Source organism: Oncorhynchus clarkii, chromosome 3 (genome assembly GCF_045791955.1).
Source record: "Oncorhynchus clarkii lewisi isolate Uvic-CL-2024 chromosome 3, UVic_Ocla_1.0, whole genome shotgun sequence".
Classification (NCBI taxonomy): Eukaryota; Metazoa; Chordata; class Actinopteri; order Salmoniformes; family Salmonidae; genus Oncorhynchus; species Oncorhynchus clarkii.
In genome coordinates, this window is record NC_092149.1 from 33,836,360 (window position 1) to 33,857,386 (window position 21,027).

The window sequence follows — 21,027 nt, forward strand, 5'->3', positions numbered from 1 at the left end:
ATGTCAGTTGACTTTTCATAGCCGATCATTGAGAGTATCTCTACCGCTCCTGCTGTCTCTATAGAGTTGAAAACAGCAGGTCTGGGACAGGTAGCACGTCCGGTGAACAGGTCAGGGTTCCATAGCCGCAGGCAGAACAGTTGAAACTGGAGCAGTAGCACGACCAGGTGGACTGGGGACAGCAAGGAGTCATCATGCCAGGTAGTCCTGAGGCGTGGTCCTGGGGCTCAGGTCCTCCGAGAGAGAGAAAGAAAGAAAAAGAGAAAGAATTAGAGAGAGCATACTTAAATTCACACAGGACACCAGATAAGACAGGAGAAATACCCCAGATATAACAGACTCTCCCTAGCCCCCCGATACGTAAACTACTGCAGGATAAATACTGGAGTCTGAGATAGGAGGGGTCAGGAGACACTGTGGCCCCATCCGATGATACCCCCTGACAGGGCCAAACAGGCAGGATATAACCCCACCCCCTTTGCCAAAGCACAGCCCCCACACCACTAGAGGGATATCTTCAAACACCAACTTACCATCCTGAGACAAGGCCGAGTATAGCCCACAAAGATCGGTGGAGAGGGGGGAACCGGCCAGGCAGAGACAGCAAGGGCGATTCGTTGCTCCAGTGCCTTTCCGTTCACCTTCACACTCCTGGGCCAGACTACACTCAATCATAAGTCTTCAATAAAGACTTAAAAGTTGAGACCGAGTCTGCGTCTCTCACATGGGTAGGCAGATCATTCCATAAAAATGGAGCTCTATAGGAGAAAGCCCTGCCTCCAGCTGTTTGCTTAGAAATTCTAGGGACAATTAGGAGGCCTGCGCCTTGTGACCGTAGCGTTTGTGTAGGTATGTACGGCAGGACCAAATCGTGCTTTGTAGGTTAGCAGTAAAGCAGTAAAACCTTGAAATCAGCCCTTGCCTTAACAGGAAGCCAGTGTAGGGAGGCTAGCACTGGAGTAATATGATACATTTTTGGGGGTTCTAGTCAGGATTCTAGCAGCTGTATTTAGCACTAACTGAAGCTTATCTAGTGCTTTATCCAGGTTGTCGGAAAGTAGAGCATTGCAATAGTTAACCTAGAAGCGACAAAAGCATGGATACATTTTTCTGCTTCATCTTTGGACAGAAAATTTCAGATTTTTGCAATGTTACATAGATGGAAAAAAGTGAGTTCAGGGTCCAGAGTAACGCCGAGGTCCTTCACAGTTTTATTTGAGACGACTGTAAAACCATCAAGATTAATTGTCAGATTCAACAGAAGATCTCTTTGTTTCTTGGGACCTAGAACAAGCATCTCTGCTTTGTCCGAGTTTAAAAGTAGAAAGTTTGCAGCCATCCACTTCCTTATGTCTGAAACACAGGCTTCCAGCGAGGGCAATTTTGGGGATTCTTGGTGCTTCATATTCCACTTTATAAGGACTTATAACCTTATACCCAATATACAGTGCCTTGCGAAAGTATTCGGCCCCCTTGAACTTTGCGACCTTTTGCCACATTTCAGGCTTCAAACATAAAGATATAAAACTCTATTTTTTTGTGAAGAATCAACAACAAGTGGGGCACAATCATGAAGTGGAACAACATTTATTATTAACTTTTTTAACAAATCAAAAACTAAAAAATTGGGGCGTGCAAAATTATTCAGCCCCTTTACTTTCAGTGCAGCAAACTCTCTCCAGAAGTTCAGTGAGGATCTCTGAATGATCCAATGTTGACCTAAATGACTAATGATGATATATTGCACAAATCTGGCCTTTATGGAAGAGTGGCAAGAAGAAAGCCATTTCTTAAAGATATCCATAAAAAGTGTCGTTTAAAGTTTGCCACAAGCCACCTGGGAGACACACCAAACATGTGGAAGAAGGTGCCAAAATTGAACTTTTTGGCAACAATGCAAGACGTTATGTTTGGCGTAAAAGCAACACAGCTCATCACCCTGAACACACCATCCCCACTGTCAAACATTGTGGTGGCAGCATCATGGTTTGGGCCTGCTTTTCTTCAGCAGGGACAGGGGAGATGGTTAAAATTGATGGGAAGATGGATGGAGCCAAATACAGGACCATTCTGGAAGAAAACCTGATGGAGTCTGCAAAAGACCTGAGACTGGGACGGAGATTTGTCTTCCAACAAGACAATGATCCAAAACATAAAGCAAAATCTACAATGGAATGGTTCAAAAATAAACATATCCAGGTGTTAGAATGGCCAAGTCAAAGTCCAGACCTGAATCCAATCGAGAATCTGTGGAAAGAATTGAAAACTGCTGTTCACAAATGCTCTCCATCCAACCTCACTGAGCTCGAGCTGTTTTGCAAGGAGGAATGGGAAAAAATGTCAGTCTCTCGATGTGCAAAACTGATAGAGACATACCCCAAGCGACTTACAGCTGTAATCACAGCAAAAGGTGGCGCTACAAAGTATTAACTTAAGGGGGCTGAATAATTTTGCACGCCCAATTTTTCAGTTTTTGATTTGTTAAAAAAGTTTGAAATATCCAATAAATGTCCACTTCATGATTGTGTCCCACTTGTTGATTCTTCACAAAAAAATACAGTTTTATATCTTTATGTTTGAAGCCTGAAATGTGGCAAAAGGTCGCAAAGTTCAAGGGGGCCGAATACTTTCACAAGGCACTGTATTTGTTTTCTGTATAAGGTCATTACATGGGTAGAGAGCCTGAAGAAGATTTTGAAACAGAAACAAGAAACTTTTTCGGAGAAAGATTTTTTTTCCATCTTTCTGTCTATATGGAAAACAACAAGAGTGACAAATCGAAATGAAATAAGAGTTGCTGACCGCGTCTTGACAGATATGCTACACATAGACTGTAAGAAATGCTTTGACCCAACAAAGGTTGTTATGTCGATTTAGTCAAAGTTTTGAAATGCTCCTGATAGGTTTGATTGGTTTGATTGGTTCTGATCTCCAACAGTTATGTGTGGACTATACATGCCATGTTTGGGCCTCAGTGCATGACGTGCTTCATTTGACATCACCAACATGTGAAGTTCATAGGAGCATGTCAAATGAAAGCTCAGTCATAAATGTGTTACAAAGTATCTATAGCTTTATAGAGGGTCATAAATGTCGCATAACTATGTGACATAATCACCAATGTCAAATGTGACATAACCAACTATTAGTTAGGGTTAGATTTCAAGTCAAATTTTAAGAAGATCAATTGTGGAAGTGGGCAGGGTTTGGCCATAATTATCACTTTTTTACTGTGTTAACTAGTGACAATGACAAATGCTTTTTTCAGTAAGGCCACTCCTTTAGAATTACAGTGGGTCACTCCCACTAAGGCCAACTTTGAATGGTTGATATCCCAGGCTTATATGTGCTGTGTGTGCAGTAGCCTGGAGACGACGTTACACCAAGAAACGCTTACCTTGATGAAAGCCCCCAACCTAAAGAAATTGAAAGTGGCTTTCTTCTGCAACCAAGCTACATGTTACTCAGTGCACAAACACACACAACAACGTAAACAAGCCATACCGTGCGGTGCTGGGTCCATCAGGTCTTTGACACATTCACCCACTCCCCCGCTGAAAGATCAGCAACAAAATGTTCCCACCATTGTAGCAGGTTGTAATCAAGCCATGGTCTCCAGCATGGGAACAGAAGAGGAATACCTGTTGTGGTGGTCTCAGTTTGGACTACTCCAAATCATCTTGGCTTTGACACACACAAATGCGTTGCAGGTCCATCAACCCATTTAAATACCTCACACCCTACAGTAACCTGTGGATCATGAGAGAACCTTCATAAATCAGCAGAACAGTAATAACTTATTTATTGACAGTTTTTGTAGTGTCCTGTAATACTGCGTTTGAAGTGAGACATCTTTGGCCATTCATAACACATCCATAAAGACTATATCACATGGTTCTTTACTTATTTAAAAGTCAGAAACATTTTGAAATGTATAACATATATGCGTAAATGTCTTATATCATATGACGCTGTACTTACTATAAAGTCAGACACCTTTGGTCATTCCTAACACATACAGTACCGGTCAAAAGATTTAGAGCACCTTACTCATTCAAGGGTTTTTCTTTATTTTTACTATTTTCTACATTGTAGAATACTAGTGAAGAGATCAAAACTATGAAATAACACATATGGAATCGTGTACTGACCAAAAAAGTGTTTAACAAATCAAAATATATTTTATATTTGAGATTCTTCAAATAGCCTTGACGACAGCTTTGTGCACGCTTGGCATTCTCTTAACCAGCTTCAAGACTGTTGCAAAAGCATTCCTCATGAAACTGGTTGAGAGATTGCCAAGAGTGTGCGAAGCTGTCATCAAGGCAAAGAGTGGCTAAATTGAAGAATCTCAAATATAAAATATATTTTGATTTCTTTAACACTTTTTTTGGTTACTACATGATGCTATTTCATAGTTTTGATGTCTTCACTATTATTCTACAACATAGAAAATAGTAAAAGATAAAGAAAAACCCTTGAATGAGTAGGTGTGTCCAAACCTTTGAACGTCCAAACGTTTGTCATTTCATCGGGCTTTGAATTATACGGAGTGTTGCTGCCCTTTTACTCCACCCATTCCATTTGCGGTCACAATGCAAATCACTGTATATGGAATACATAATCATCACATGTTTGATTACTGCACTACAGAAAACTCTCTAACCAAACAACAGTGCAGTGAATGAGAGCTGAATTAAAGGGCAACTACTGTTAGATTTCTAACAGACCTCAAAACTCATCCCCTGATTTGGTTTGAGCATTGTTGTGGACACAGAAAATCAAATGTTGTTTTTCAGTTTAAAATGTGTGAACAACTAAGCGAAAACCTGAAGATATTCGTAAAGAAGGACTGTCGTTGTTCCAACGTGTACCTAACCATAAACATCAATGCCTTTCTTAAAATCAATACACAAGTATACATTTTTAAACCTGCATATTTAGTTAACTTTGCCTGCTAACATGAATTTATTTTAATTAGGGAAATTGTCACTTCTGTTGCGTTCTATGCAATAGAGTCAGGGTATATGCAGCAGTTTGGGCCACCTGGCTCGTTGCTAACTGTGTGAAGACTATTTCTTCCTAACAAAGACAGCCAACTTCGCCAAACGGGATGATTTAACAAAAGTGCATTTGCGAAAAAAGCACAATCGTTGCACGACTGTACCTAACCATAAACATCAATGCCTTTCTTAAAATCAATACACAGAGTATATATTTTTAAACCTGCATATTTAGCTAAAAGCAATCCAGGTTAGCAGGCAATATTAACCGGGTGAAATTGTGTCAATTCTCTTGCGTTGCATTGCACGCAGAGTTAGGGTATATGCAGCAGTTTGGGCCGCCTGGCTCGTTACAAACTAATTTTCCAGAATTTTACGTAATTATGACATAACATTGAAGGTTGTACAATGTAACAGCAATATTTAGACTTAGGGATGCCACCCGTTAGATAAAATACGGAACGTTCCGTATTTCACTGAAAGAATAAACATTTTGTTTTCGAAATGATAGTTTCCGGATTCAACCATATTAATGACCAAAGGCTCGCATGTCTGTGTGTTATGTTATAATTACGTCTATGATTTGATATTTGATAGAGCAGTCTGACTGCGCGATGGTAGGCAGCAGCAGGCTCGTACGCATTCATTCAAACAGCACTTTCGTGCATTTTGCCAGCAGCTCTTCGCAATGCTTCAAGCATTGAGCTGTTTATGACTTCAAGCCTATCAACTCCGGAGATTGGGCTGGTGTAACCGATGTGAAATGGCTAGCTAGTTAGCGGGGTGCGCGCTAAGAGTAGTTGGAGTAGTTGTTCCCCTTGCTCTGCAAGGGCCGCGGCTTTTGTGGAGCGATGGGTAACGATACTTCGAGGGTGGCTGTTGTCGATGTGTTCCTGGTTCAAGCCCAGGTAGGGGCGAGGAGAGGGATGGAAGCTATACTGTTACACTGGCAATACTAAAGTGCCTATAAGAATATCCAATAGTCAAAGGTATATGAAATACAAATGGTATAGAGAGAAATAGTCCTATAATTCCTATAATAACTACAATGTGAAACTTCTTATCTGGGAGTATTGAAGACTCATGTTAAAAGGAACCACCAGCTTTCATATGTTCTCATGTTCTGAGCAAGGAACTTAAACGTTAGCTTTCCTACATGGCACAAATTGTACTTTTACTTTCTTCTTCAACACTTTTGTTTTTAAATGATGTATTTCATTATTTATTTGAGGCTAAATTGATTTTATTGATGTATTGGTATTTGGTCCAGACCAAATGTCTTGTTTGGTGGCTGAGCTCATTAAAAAAATAGCCAGTGTGTAAAATAATAACCAAATATGCAAAGGAGGATATTGCATATTTCTACCTTTTGTATACCTATTTAGAATATACCACCATGAAGAGAATTACATTCACATCCAGATCAGAGACCCATGATGCAATTCCTTTAACGCAATTCTGTTAATGAGTGTAAATCCACTTCGCTTACTGTAGTTCAATAACCAAAATAGATTTTTGTTCAAAGTCAAGGTCTCATGTCATAGCTGACACCCCGTTCTTTCTGCAGATGTCCATGGTGTAATATGTGAGTGTGCATGGAAGGGGTTGCAGTGGTGTTGAAGAATACACCTTTTGATTATTTTCTGCCTCAAAACCCATGCACTTCCTGTGTTTTATGGTGAGTTGGCGCTCATATTAACTGCAGAGCGCCGACAGCTTTCTATTATGGGCCCATACCCAGGGTCTGGTGCACTTTATACAAAATAATTTGATGTGTGCGTGGGAAAGAGCTCTGGTGCTGTGATGGCACACTTGCCTCAGTGGGACTTGGTACTTGGCTATTGTGATGAGCTCTACCACTACTACACAGACATTTGACTTACACCAGAAACATTTCAGAATGATTTGCATCACCCACACCTCTCTGATTCAGAAGGGTTGGGTTAAATGAGGAAGTCACATTTCAGTTGAATGCATTCAGTACAACTAACTAGGTATTCCCTTTCCCTTACTACGATATTGGCATTCCTTTGTAGGCTACATGTTCAACATCTACCTAGTGTTTTTACTATGTTGCTTTGTAGTCCTAAATGGAAATTCTTTGGCAGGGGTGTGGGTTATCTGTCAGTCGGCTGCAATGTTGTTAATTTGCAAGGGAAACTGTGGTTTGAGTGTGACTCCACCGGCCACTCTTGCTGCTGGCAGAATTGTTTTGTGTCTATTAAAATGGAGTGCATGGCAGCTCTTTTCCGGGGAGTGACACTGCACGGCATGGCACTATTAAGCCATGGTCTTGAGTTCTGTGAGTTCAGAAAAGAGACGGCTTGAACCTGAAAGTCCATGCTGAACCTGGATTGGCCTATCACTGTTTACGGTGTGTGAAATGTAACCCTCTCGCAATACAAGACGGCACACACGCACAAACATGACTTATTTTAGTTGTAAGCATTCCATGAAATGTTCCTTCATCAAAAGTACTCCATGTAGACACAAATCTTTAGCATTTCAAGTGAAATCTAAATCCATTGCAAAGATAGCCTACATTGTTTGGTTTGAAAATGCTGTATTATGTAATATTAGACCATTTCATTCATAAAACTGTGATTTTAGCTGTCCTAAATCCCTGTATATAGTTGCTGGCTGACTGAATTGCTCCTTTTAAGCCTAGGTTTCTGGGCAGGCTGGCCAGCCAGGGTAATTGGCAAGCCTAGCCCCCTCCTTTTGCTTTGAAGGATTAGAGTAGACATTTTTCCCATATGGCCCATGTGACCGCCTCTTTCCACTAGTGCTCAGCATAAGAGATGCAGATTGTCTTGCTCTCAATGTGAGTGTGCAATGCTGCTCGGTGCACTACTTTCTCTGCTTACTCTTTATTCCAATGAAAAAACACACGGGGTGAGTAGTGCCGCAGGGCTTTGTTATTTACTTCAGAAGTTTCCAGATGGGTCTTATTTAGAAATGCTAGATTGTTCTGTCAATGGTGGTTTTCTGTTTTGATTTTGTGTGCTTTTAGTCTTAAGCGATGTCATTTTAGGTATTTTTCGGTAATGCTGACTGTAGTTTGGATTTCTCATTGTTATTTGTGAAAGTTATCCATCTTTGCCTGCACAGGGGAATTGACTGCAGTGCATAGCTGCGGAGCAGGTTGAGATTTGAATGACTTTTAACTCGCATGTTATCATCAAAGGATTCTGATTATTTACCAGGCTATTTATTGTTGGATCGTGCTGATATATGAGAAGTTTCAGAGATGTATCCTCTTTAAAATGAGATTTGTTTTCTTTACTGTAGCTAAGATGGACCATATGTGTCAACTAAATCTTAATACTTACGGAGGCGATAGATTGTTTTAGAAACTGGAGAAACTTGTCTAGTGGTACTGAAGGCTACCCCTTTAGCGTCCATGGTGCTAGGGAGCCACCATGTGGACTGGGTAAACCTCACAGCCATGTCTCTAGACAAATCGAGTTTCTCTCCATTGCTCCATTGTACACCCATGTATTTCCACTTCCCAGCAGTTAAATGTTAAGATGTGTTTTTTCTACTTCTGTTAATATATTTGTCAGATGCACACCACTTTTTTTTCTTTTTTGTAACCAGAAATCACTTGAATTTAAGCTGTAGACCCATCATATTTCTCATGGAAATGTGAACTTGAAAACAAAATGTGTTAAAAAATGGCCTAATTGTTTCAAAGGTTTTGGAAGGAGGTCAGCATCACTTTCATACGCAACACAAACAAATGAATTGCTCATAATATAAGGTTGTTTATAGTCTTGAGAAAAACAGCATTTCACACCTTTTTCCTCAAAGCACTTTTTTCTAATGAGATATATATATAATGGAAGGTGTAATCAGTCATCTTCTCTTCGTCTTCCCTCCCTTTCATCTCTCTATCCCTTCTGCCTGCTCTCTTTCTCCCACTTTCAAAAGCTCTAGGTCCCGCACTCGCTCACGCTCCAGATCTCATTCTCCATCCCACAATAACCGAGAGCGGAACTACCCAAGGGAGTACCAGAATAATAACCGTGAGTTCCGGGGCTACCACCGAGGCTTCCGGAGGCCCTACTACTTCAGAGGCCGAGGGCGTGGTTACTTCCCACGGGGGCGCTTCCAGAGGGGTGGGGGAGGTGGCTACAACAACAACTACCGCCCCAATAACTGGCAGAACTACAGGCAGCACCCCCAACAGCAGCAGCAGCAACAACAACAACAACAGCAGCAGCAACACCCCCACAGCCCGAGACGGGGACGATCCCGTACCCCTAAAAAGCGCTCGGGTAGCCCTCGTTCCCACAGCCACTCCAAGGTCTCGGACCGCTCTTCCTCGCCCCGATCCCGGCGTTCCCGCCACTCCTCTTCCTCACATTCCTCCTCTCCCACACGCAGGTCGGGCTCTGGGTCAGCCACGCAGAACTCTAAGGATGTCAAGGAGGAGCGCTCTGCCTCCAAGGAGGTCCAGAAGAAAGGAGGAGGAGAAGGAGATGGCCAGCCCGTGGAGATCACAGGGGTGTCTGCAGGGCCTGATGGGAGCGCTGGTGGGGACAAGCCCAAGGCTAACTGGCAGGGTGTGACAGATCATAGCAACAGCACCAGCCCCAGGGGGTCAAGTCCTCAGGTGCGCTCAGCTGTTATCATTGGTCAGGCCGGCCCAGCTTCGACCCAGTCTAGTCCCTCTCCTAAAAGCACTAATGCTAATGGCTCCAATTCCAATGGTGCCCCCTCATGGCAGATTCAGACAGTGGGCAGTTCACCTTCCACCAAAAGCCCTTCTCAGAAAAGCCCCACACCTGTGTTCTCTGGCTTTGGCTTCTTCTCTAAAGACGACAACCTGGCAGGAGATAAAGCAGCTATCTCCTCAGTGTTCAAAAGGTAATACAAATATTTTTCTCCTTTTCTCTTTGCCACTTATGAAATATCTTTAGAAATGAAAGGCTAACAACACACACTACCATGTTTTTCTCATTTTTTGGTGGAGGAATTTACTGCCCCAAAGTACACATTGTAGCACACGATTATTGTCAACATTTTGGTCAAAGACCCTTTTCAAGGCTAGGAAATATCTGTCATATTTTTTTTAAACCTTTTATTTAGTGTGGTTAGTGGATAGTTGTAACGTGCCAATTGTATGAGTCTAGGACTCTTTCTCTGAGAGTCTTTTATTTGTATTTAGAATTCATGGTTCTTTCCCAATGAGTCATGCACCACAGAATTATTTGTCCCTGGTATTTTTCCTTGGACCTAAGCCCTTAGGGAAGTGGTGGTCGTCATAGCAAGCTGAAACAGGAGTTTGTAAGTTGAGAAGGCATTACGGACCCTTGGGAGTTTTGAGACGTGTGTGTTTTCTTGGCCAGTCAACGCTGCACTAACCATGACAAATCCCTCATGGCTTGGGCCTTTGAAGAGGGGAGATCTTTTGCTGGCCGTCATATTCTATGTTTATAACTGTATCATCCATTACCCTATGTCCTCCACAATCAATGGGATTTTTACCTACACCATTGACAAGCGTCCTTATTTCTTTCACATTGTTTTGTAATTAAGTTGCAGGGCACTCACCGGAACAGTTGTCCGAGATGCATTTTAACACGGTTGTTTCTCTTTCTCTCCGCCATTTTCTAGGTTCTTGGAAGAGCACAATCATAAGAAAAAGCAGTCTGCTTGGGAGAATGGCAGAGAGATGGAAACCAATGATGGGGATGTTGAGCGGGAGAAAGGGAATGGCATGAAGGCCTCTGGGGGCATCTTTGACAGAGAGCCCGACAAAGGGGAGAACGAGAAGTACAAGTACACGGAAGACTTTGACGATGACCGGAACGTGTCGTTGAACAGCTTCTTGAAAGCCTCCCCTTTCTTTTCCTGCGATGGCGAGGAAGAGGACGAGGAGATGATACCCAAGTCCCGTCCCAAGGTGCTCCGCAAAGAGCATGCCCGGGAGGACGACGGGTCGCCCAAGCCCAAGAGCAAAGTCACCCTCTCGGCCAGGGAGCTATTTGAGGAGCGCTTCGGCAAGTGGGAGGACCTGGCCTACTTGCAGGCGGCTGCCAAAGACGATGATCTTGATGCCATGGTGGAGGAGATTTACCGTAGCCAGAAGCAGGAGAAGGCCACGGCCATAGCTGCGGCCTTGGCCAAGAGAGAGGCCATAGCGGGCATGCTCAGAGGCTTCTCCCCGGAGAACGTCAGCAAAGATAGGAGGATGGAGAAAGCTGCCTCCAGCCTGTCCCCCATACCCGCACCACGGAGGAACTCTGACCGGGAGATGTTCATGGTCAGGGGGGAGGACTCTCCCCCAAGGGCCTCTGAGAAAAGAGGAGCGGAGTTCAGCGTCAGAATGGATTCCCTCAGAGATGACGTGGCAAGGTAAGCAGAATGCACCATCATCACATAGATTCACATAGAGACTCTGATGCCTTATCGCCTTAGATAGGTTTCAATCTCCATTAGCAGGAAGCCATGACTCATGAGACGCACTCTTTGGCTCAGGCCTGGACCATGTTTTACAGCCTCTTTGAGTCATAGTTCTATGAAACCATGAGCTTTATGAAAATGAATTAAGATGTGTGCTAAGACAATTGAGATAATGAAATTACCTCTCCCGATTAAATCTTTCAGGTGTTGTTTATAAAAGTCTCATGAGAAAGATCCCATTCTTTGTTTATTTTTGCCAAAGAGGGCAAAGGTGAAACATCAAATGAAATGTTTTTGTTGTTGTTTTGTCTCTTCCCCAGCTCCTCTGGTGTTATGGTTGGTGAGCGAAGGTTATCACGGGATCTTGTGCATCCTACTAAAAAGGAGCAGGAGTTTCGCTCTATCTTCCAGCACATTCAGGCCACACAGTTACAAAGGAGTCCCTCAGAGCTGTTTGCACAGCACATTGTCACCATTGTCCACTACATTAAAGGTGACTGACCTCTCTCACCTCTGCTCCTTTGCAACTGACCAGTCTCTCTGCTAGCTGTGCATTTACACAGGTGCAAGTTTAGGTGCAATTGCGATATCAAAAGGTTTATATAGCCTATACAGTATATCAGTTGACAGTTCAAACTGAAAAGGGTTGCCAAGTGCTTGTGAATCTAGCCGTGCAATGCAATCCTGTGTGGGAATGATTATGGAAAAATATTGCTGTACACCGAAAAAACATGGAGTCGTTTTTCAGGCACAAATGTTATGTAATTTCATTTGGTTTCGAGAAACTTTCCAAAAATGGTTTTCATTGCTATGACACATTTGCATAGTTATTATACCTTTTGTGACCCTACATGGCTAATAAAATCACATTTAAATATATATATATATATATATAATCGTTAATGCAGTAGCTGAAAATGTAGTTTTTATGGTCACAAGCTCATACTGTATGTAACTTCTGAATTTAACGTAATGGGAAAGTGCATTGGCACCGAACGTACGGTCATATTTGTTGTTTAACACAAGTTCTGGTTCCTGTTGATTACAGCACAGCACTTTCCATCCAACGGAATTACTCTAAATGAGCGATTTGCCATGTACCAAAGAAGAGCTGCGCAAAAAGAAATGATGAAGCCAAGAAAGAGCCCAGAGATACACAGGTAGAGTCTCCTTCTGAGTGACCATCTCACCTTTCAGTGTGCTGTGGCATCACCTCTAGTTTTATCAGAGCTTGCACAGGTATTTATCTTACCTTTTGTCATTCAGTGCAGGTTCAATGGTGGTCTTGTTTGCTATGTGACATCCTGGCGTTACATCTGTACATCGCTCGTAGACTTATTCATTTTGGTCCTCATCTGATCATCACTGAAAATAAGAATAATTCATTGCAGTCATTTCAGTCCTCGCCTGAGCAGCACAGACTTGGAACTAAGAGTAATTCATTGCAGTCATTTCAGTCCTCATCTGAACAGCACTGACCTAAAATGTTTTAGAGTAATCCCTTCCTCATGTGATGTATGCAACCTGAGCTGTGGAAAAGTTAAGACCGTGTGTATTTCTCTCTTGCAGGAGAATTGATGTTTCTCCCAGTGCTTTTAAGAAACACTCTCACCTGTTTGAGGGGATGAAAAGCTCCGGGGATGGCAGTTACAAGGTGACTGAACATTTTTGAAATATGAAGTATTTTGGAAAACTGACAAAACAACAGCAAGCGAGCGAGTGAGCCAGCCATCCCCCTTTAGACTGCGTTCTCCGTCTAAGCCTGTGCTTGTCTTTGAAGGGAGATGCATAACGTCTAAAAGCAAAGCAAATGCAAAACGAGGCACATTGAATTTGTTGTGTGTTATATACTCCCCCTCCACGTATGATGATTTGGTTATACTGTGGGTACAAGCCCCCATGAGACCATTGAGTCGAAAAACATGAGGGGTCAGAAATGGAAACGGCCAATTGAATCCTGTGTCCAAGCCATTCAAAGGACTCTAAACAAATGTCATAGTAAGTATTATTCTTCAACAAATAAGGGGAAATATAGTCAAAAGCAAAACCTGTTGTACGTATAGAGTGCTTATACAGTCTCTAGTCTAGGCCTACTTATTACTTCGGTCGTTTGATGAAATCGGAATGAGACCATTTTGCGGTATGGTTAAGTTGAACTTTCTTCAAAACGGAAACACTTTAGGGGAATGAAACAGCGTGAAAGTCAATGAACTCAACCTTCAGGAGTTTGTAACCTCATTATGTCCGGTTGTATCGCAGAGGTTCAACATTATGTTGTGCAAACCTGGGAAAGTACACTGAACAAAAATATAAACTCAACATGCAACAATTTAGAAGATTTTACTGAGTTACAGTTCATATAAGGAAATCAGCCAATTGAAATGAATGTTTCAGAGACTAAAATCTATGAATTTCACATGACTGGGAATACAGATATGCATCTGTTGTTCACAGATACACTATACATCTCTGGGAAAAAAATATTTTTAAAGACCACTGCAATATTATCCGTTTCTCAGGTTTGACTATTTATAGGTATGTGTTTGGGTAAAATTAACATTTTTGTTTTATTCTATTAACTACTGACAACATTTATCTCAAATTCCAAATAAAAACATTGAAATTTAGAGCATTTATTTGCAGAAAATGACAACAAGATGCAGTGTTGTCAGACCTCGGATAATGCAAAGAAAATAAGTTCATATTCATTTTTAAACAACACAATACTAATGTTTTAACTTAGGAAGAGTTCAGAAAATCATCACCGATCCTCCACCAAATTTCACAGTGGGTGCGAGACACTGTGGCTTGTAGTCCTCTCAAGATTTGTCATCGCCAGCCCAATCTCCAGACCTGAACCCCATTGAAAACCTCTGGAATGTGGGTGACTTTATGCCTCCCCTGGCACAAAAATGCAAGCAGCTCAGCTTTGTTTTATGGCTTGTGACCATCCATTTTCCTCTTGATCACTTTCCAGAGGTTTTCAATGGGGTTCAGGTCTGGAGATTGGGCTGGCCCTGACAGGGTCCTTCACAAAGACAAATCTGCCCGATTCCAGCCTTGCTGAAGCACCCCCAGATCATCACCGATCCTCCACCAAATTTCACAGTGGGTGTGAGACCTGGAGAGGCCTACAAGCTACAGTGTCTCGCACCCACTATGAAATTTGGTGGAAGATTGATGATGATCTGCGGGTGCTTCAGCTAGGCTGGAATCGGGCAGATTTGTCTTTGTGAAGGACGCATGAATCAAGCCACATACAAGGTTGTCCTGGAAGAAAACTTCCTTCTGCTCTGACAATGTTCCCCAACTCTGAGGATTGGTTTTTCCGGCAGGACAATGCTCCATGCCACACAGCCAGGTCAATCAAGGTGTGGATGGAGGACCACCAGATCAAGACCCTGTCATGGCCAGCCCAGTCTCCAGGCCTGAATCCCATTGAAAACCTCTGGAATGTGATCAAGAGGAAGATGGATGGTCACAAGCCATCAAACAAAGCCGAGCTGCTTGAATTTTTGCGCCAGGAGAGGCATAAAGTCACCCAACATCAATGTGAAAGACTGGTGGAGAGCAGGCCAAGACGCATGAAAGCTGTGATTAAAACTCAGAGATATTCCACCAAATATAGATTTCTGAACTCTTCCTAAGTTAAAACATTAGTATTGTGTTGTTTAACAATGAATATGAACTTATTTTCTTTGCATTATTCGAGGTCTGACAACACGGCATCTTTTTTGTTATTTTGACCAGTTGTCATTTACTGGAAATAAATGCTCTAAATGACAATATTTTTTTATTTGGAATTTAAGAGAAATGTTGTCAGTAGTTAATAGAATAAAACAAAAATGTTCATTCTCCCTAAAAACATACCCATAAATAGTAAAACCAGTGGTATCTCAATTTTTTCCAGTGCTGTATATACAAAAGTATGTGGACATCCCTTCAAATTAGTTGATTATGCTATTTCAGCCACACCAGTTGCTGACAGGTATATAAAATCAAGCACACAGCCATGCAATCAACATAGACAAACATTGGCAATATAATGGCCTTACTGAAGAGCTCAGTGACTTTCAACATGGCGCCGTCATAGGATGCCATCAGCAACAACGGCTCAGCTGTGAAGTGGTAGGCCACACAAGCTCACAGAACGGGACCACCGAGTGCTGAAGCTGCCCGTAAAAACTCTGTCCTCGGTTGCAACACTCACTCCCGAGTTCCAAACTGCTTCTGTAAGCAATGTCAGCACAATAACTGTTTGTCATGAGCTTCATGAATGGGTTTCCAGGGAAGACATTTTCAGCTTCCAGGAATTGTGAACAGATGCTTGCGACAGGGGGCTGTGCATTAATATGGTAAAAATGAGGTGATGGTGGCGGATGAATTGTACGACAATGGGCCTCAGGATCTCGTCAAGGTATCTCTGTGCATTCAAATTGACATCAATAAAATGCAGTTGTGTTCTTTGTCCATAGCTTATGCCTGCCCATACCATAACCCCACCGTCACCATGGGGCACTCTGTTCACAACATTGACATCAGCAAACCACTCGTCCACATGACACCATTCATGCCGTCTGCCATCTGCCCGGTACAGTAGAAACCGGGATTATTCCGCGAAGAGCACAATTCTCCAACGTGCCAGTGGCCATCGACGGTGAGCATTTGTCCACTGATGTCAGTTACGACGCCGAACTGCAGTCAGGTCAAGTACCTGGTGAGGACAACGAGCACGCAGATGAGCGTTCCTGAGATGGTTTCTGACAGTTTCTACAGAAATTATTTTGTTGTGCAAACCAACAGTTTCATCAGCTGTCCAGGTGGCTGGTCTCACAGGTGAAGAAGCCGGATGTGGAGGTCCTGGGCTGGCGTGGTTACACGTGGTCTGCGGTTGTGAGGCCGGTCGGATGTACTGCCAAATTCTCTAAAACGAAGTTGTGGCTTATGGTAGAGAAATGAACTCTCTGGCAATAGCCTGCCAATGGCACACACCTTCAAAACTTGAGACATCTGTGGTATTGTGTTGTGTGACATTTTAGAGTGGCCTTTTATTGTCCCCAGCACAAGCACAAGGTGCACCTATGTAATGATCATGCTGTTTAATCAGCTTCTTGATATGCCACACCTGTGAGGTGGATGGAGTATCTCAGCAATGGAGAAATGCTCACTAACATGGATGTAAACAAATGCGTGCACAATATTTGAGCGAAATACGTTTTTGTGCGTATGCAATATTTCTGGGATATTTTATTTCAGCTCATGAAACATGGGACCAACACTTTAAATTTTGCGTTTATATTTTTGTTCAGTGTAGTTCCAGAATGGTCTGTTTTCACTTATGCCGGTCAACTGTAACACATCAGCCGTTAAACGGGCAGTTCCCAGAATTTGTTGGTTATTTATGGTCTTGTAACAGTCCCCCTGGCCCCTCGCATGCAGTGTGCAAACAAGACTGATTGCAGACTGACATCACTTCTCCACGCTAACCCATAGCATGTCCACATCCTTGTGTTCTTTTTCTTTTTACCTGCACAGGACGAAGGTATAAAAATGAAGGGTGACTCAATGGACCTTCGTCTGGATATTGAGCGCCGTAAAAAATATTCCACCCGGGAGAGTGATTATAAACAGGATAGGGGGAGAGATTCAGGAGACTCCCCAGAGGCTAGCAGGGAGAGGTCCGCTGAGAAATCCTCCAAGCACCACAAGAAGTCCAAGTATGTTCAACCAACTCACACTCTATAACAGTGGTTCTCAAACTTCTCCCCGGGGCCCCCAGCTGTTCCACGTATTTGATTTATTGCATAGCTAGCACACCTGATTCAACTTGTCAACTAATCATCAGGCCTTTGACGAGGTGAATCAGGTGAGCCAGTTCAGAGCTACAACAAAATTGTGAAAGGTCTGAGGGTCCCTGAGGAGAGTTTTTTTTATAGAACCACTGCTCTATCACAAGCATCACAATTACTTTACTTTACTACATTCTATTTACTACGTTTACTTTACAAGTCCTGTTCATATCTAAAACTAGCCAGGGTTGTACAAGACAAGCAATGGAGCCAAATGTCAATAACAATAAACTGACTTTTAAAGGGGGTTTTGGTCCCTCAACCTTCACCTCTTCCTCCAGGAAAAACAAGAAGAAGCCATCTCGCTCCTCCTCTTCCTCGTCTTCTGCCGAATCTCACAGGGGAGGAGACTATCCCCACGAGGAGCCTGAGCCCAAAGACGAAGGCTTTAACAAGGCCAGGCTGGGGCCTCGGGGGGACTATGTCGGTCCCACGGAGAGGGGACGAGGACGCGGAGGCTTTGTAAGTCTGCTCATGGACGTGCGCTCATATTCATTTTTAAAAGTAAAGGGTCTAATAAAGAATATAAGCGTCAAGAGAACAAGACAAAGTACAACCACAACTAACCTGAAACAAAACATTTAAAATAGAAAACTATGTCATGATGGCACGTTTGTTTTCTTCTTTGACGTTGCACTTGGACAGATTTCTACCGGAAATCAAACTCAAGGATAGTTATTTTAATTTGTGCAATAATTATTGTCGTCTTGTTTTTATGATCTGGGTTCTCTGTGTCTGACTCATATTGCAGCAATTTAGAATAAGAGGAAGGGGCTGGAACAGGGAAAATGACCAGGGAAACAATTCCAACAGTAATACCGCTAACATTTGCATACCAGTTCACCCCAAGAATGAGGACTGGGACCCAGAGTACACCCCCAAGAGCCGAAAATACTACTTGGTAGGTTTGTACCCATGCCATTATAAATTCTATCTTTGTTTCCTCTTGCCTATATATAACATTCCATCCTCAAATGAATTAATTCCTCAAGTCAAATCGGTGAATTCACCAAATTCGCAACTCCTTTGAACTTGCTAACAATGGTATTACCTTCAAGCTCACTTCAAGATATGAATTGTTTCTCTCTTTTCCTGTCTTTCCATTTCTCGTTCAGCATGATGACAGGGAGGGCGAGAGGAAGTGGGTGGACAACCGAGGACGTGGAGGACGGGGGAACTTCCTGCGTGGCAGCAGGGGCCGTTTCATTATCCGGAAGGCCAGCGTTGGCTTACCCAACAACCACGCCAACAACAACAGCAGCCCCAAGTGGACACATGACAAGTTCCAGGTCAACGGGGGGAAGGAGGAGGGCGAGCCCCAGGAGGAGGACACAGAGCAGGACCACAAAGACCAGGAGAAGTCTGAAGACATGGAAAACGCTGAGCAGTGAGGGAGCTCAGGGAGAGAGAAACATTGTACCAGCACAGTGGAAATGTTCTACTGTCTCAAGTCATCTGGGTCGTGTTGAAATGGATGAAAACGGACTGAAACGGGAGGAAAGGACTACCTGGACTTGTCCAATAACAAACACTGTCCAATAAGAAACTACCTGGACTTGTCCAATTAGAAAAGACCCTGCTCACAGCCTATATCCATCACAATGGTTGGACATGGGAGAGCTTTGCCCATGCACAAATACACACATTAGGAATCAATCAGGACTCACTTTGACACAATATCTTTACTTAACATTATGTTATACCTTTGTCAGGGTATAGCTAACTTGTGTTTTATCTGCTTATAGTAGAAACACTGTTAGACAGTGAACTGCTGTGTTGGAATAGGAAATGTACGTAACCAACCTCTGCGCTTGATAGGTTAGCGCGATGAACAGTGCATTGTGGGGTGTTATGCCTCTTAGTACAGGGCTGATGCAACATTGCATACATAACATTTTTAAAAACATTTTTATATCTTGACGCAAAAAAGTCACATTTTTACAGAGCATGACAGGAGGATCTTTTTGTGCCTTAGACTTAATAAAATATGTAGGACACATATTTATATAATGAAATGACATTTGAGGCCAAATGGATGAATACTATACTAGAAGATAAACATTTTATTTATTTATTATACAGTAGTGATACATCGTACACTATTACACAGTATATATCTTTTTAGACCAGTTTAGCCATCAACTGCAGAAAATACAGTATACTGTTGACTTTAGCAAGTTTTAGGATTCAACAATGTAACCTACGGATTCAAATACGTAACCTGCTGATTCAAATACATAACATTCAACTACGTAACATGCAACATTGCAGCATGTTTCTGGATTCTACCAGGCTAAAGTACAGCTAGAGGCAATCGAATCCCCTTTTTACATGACAACTTGGCCAGTGTCTAATGGTCTATATGGTTTAGACCGTATGGTTTATAGTGGTCTTGCTAGTCCAGCATCTTGCAAGTGACCCCTCTGACAATGGGACCAAATTGGGTCAAAGGTTATATTCTACAGACCTGCACTGTGGAGTGAAACAAGATGCTCACAGTCCCCTAGAAGAGCAAACAGCAGTGGTGGAAAAATTACCCAATCGTCATCCCTTAGAAGAAAATGACTCAAGTAAAAGTTGAAAGTCACCCAGTAAAATTCTACTTGAGTAAAAGTCTAAAAGTATTTGATTTTAAATATACTTAAGTAACAAAAGTTAATTAAAAATATATATATACTTAAGTATCAAAAGTAAAAGGATAAATAATTAAAAATTCCTTATATTAATCAAACCAGACAGCACCCTTTTTTTGTTTTTTTTAAATGTATGGATAGCCAGGGGCACACTCCAACACTCAGACATAATTAACAAACAAAACATGTGTTCTATGAGTCCGCCAGATCAGAGGCAGTAGGGTTGACCAGGGGCGTTCTCTTGATAAGTGCGTGAATTTTACTGCCCCGGCTAAGCATTCGAAATGTAAAGAGTACTTTTGAGTTTCAGGGAAAATGTGCGGAGTGAAAAGTCCATTATTTTCTTTAGGAATATAGTGAAGTCAAAATTATAAACAGTAAAGTACAGATACTCCCCCCCCAAAAAACTACTTAGGTAGAACTTTAAAGTATTTAAGTACTTTACACCACTGGGAAACAGAGACTGTTAAATAAAATGGCATACCCTGTCTGCAAAGTCACAATGGGCTACCTGGATGTTTGTTATCTTGTCTAGTTTGTTGAGAATCCTCTATTGGATTGTTATATCTTGTACATTTCAAAACTGTTAACTTGGTCTTGGGTTGGGTGTGTGTACTACTTATTAATGGCTCAATTTATAATTATTTGTAGCAATTAATGCTTCCTTTGTATATGAAGAAAAAAATGGTGATTGATTATATCACTGCATTTATTAGATCATGGCACACTCAATGCTTTGATGTGAGGTTTTCTCATTGAATGGGGACTTTTCCCCCTTGTGCAACGTCTGTTAAGTTTTGATTGCTGAGTAGCATGTGTGGGGTGCAACACAGTAAACTTTGGTTGAATATAAAATAAAATAACTTCTAAGGTATTTTAATTTGATCCAAAATGATTTGTGCTGTTCAATAAAATATAGTTTATAAAAAAAATTATAGAAAAAGTAGACTGTTGCACTATTTGGATTTGTATGTCTTGCTGTGGGAGGCACTACTCTTTAATGTACATGATAAATGTTGTGGTTGACACTTTCATGTTCAATTTTATGTGGTTGGGGCAATAACTTTTTTAAATGGTTCCCGTAGACAATGTTTTTCAGATGTAAATTAAAAAGAACTTTGGTTAATTTAA

General features: G+C 42.0%; 1 protein-coding gene across 5 annotated transcripts in view; it reads left to right on the forward strand.

The window, feature by feature from the left end:
- LOC139393730 (thyroid hormone receptor-associated protein 3-like) overlaps positions 1 to 21,027 on the forward strand; it is a 30,363-nt gene extending 9,336 nt beyond the window's left edge. Inside the window, exons 1-10 of one of the 5 annotated variants that reach the window (XM_071142096.1) lie at positions 7,793 to 7,898; positions 8,937 to 9,875; positions 10,626 to 11,366; positions 11,735 to 11,907; positions 12,463 to 12,574; positions 12,984 to 13,068; positions 16,950 to 17,131; positions 17,545 to 17,725; positions 18,015 to 18,168; positions 18,379 to 21,027. In XM_071142096.1, the coding sequence (XP_070998197.1) occupies positions 7,882 to 7,898; positions 8,937 to 9,875; positions 10,626 to 11,366; positions 11,735 to 11,907; positions 12,463 to 12,574; positions 12,984 to 13,068; positions 16,950 to 17,131; positions 17,545 to 17,725; positions 18,015 to 18,168; positions 18,379 to 18,383 (2,589 nt within the window). In that variant the 5' untranslated portion in view covers positions 7,793 to 7,881 and the 3' untranslated portion in view covers positions 18,384 to 21,027. Of the gene's footprint in view, positions 1 to 7,792; positions 7,899 to 8,936; positions 9,876 to 10,625; positions 11,367 to 11,734; positions 11,908 to 12,462; positions 12,575 to 12,983; positions 13,069 to 16,949; positions 17,132 to 17,544; positions 17,726 to 18,014; positions 18,169 to 18,378 lie in introns of those variants that run through there. The other 4 variants (XM_071142093.1, XM_071142094.1, XM_071142095.1 and 1 more) reach the window with 4 other exon arrangements.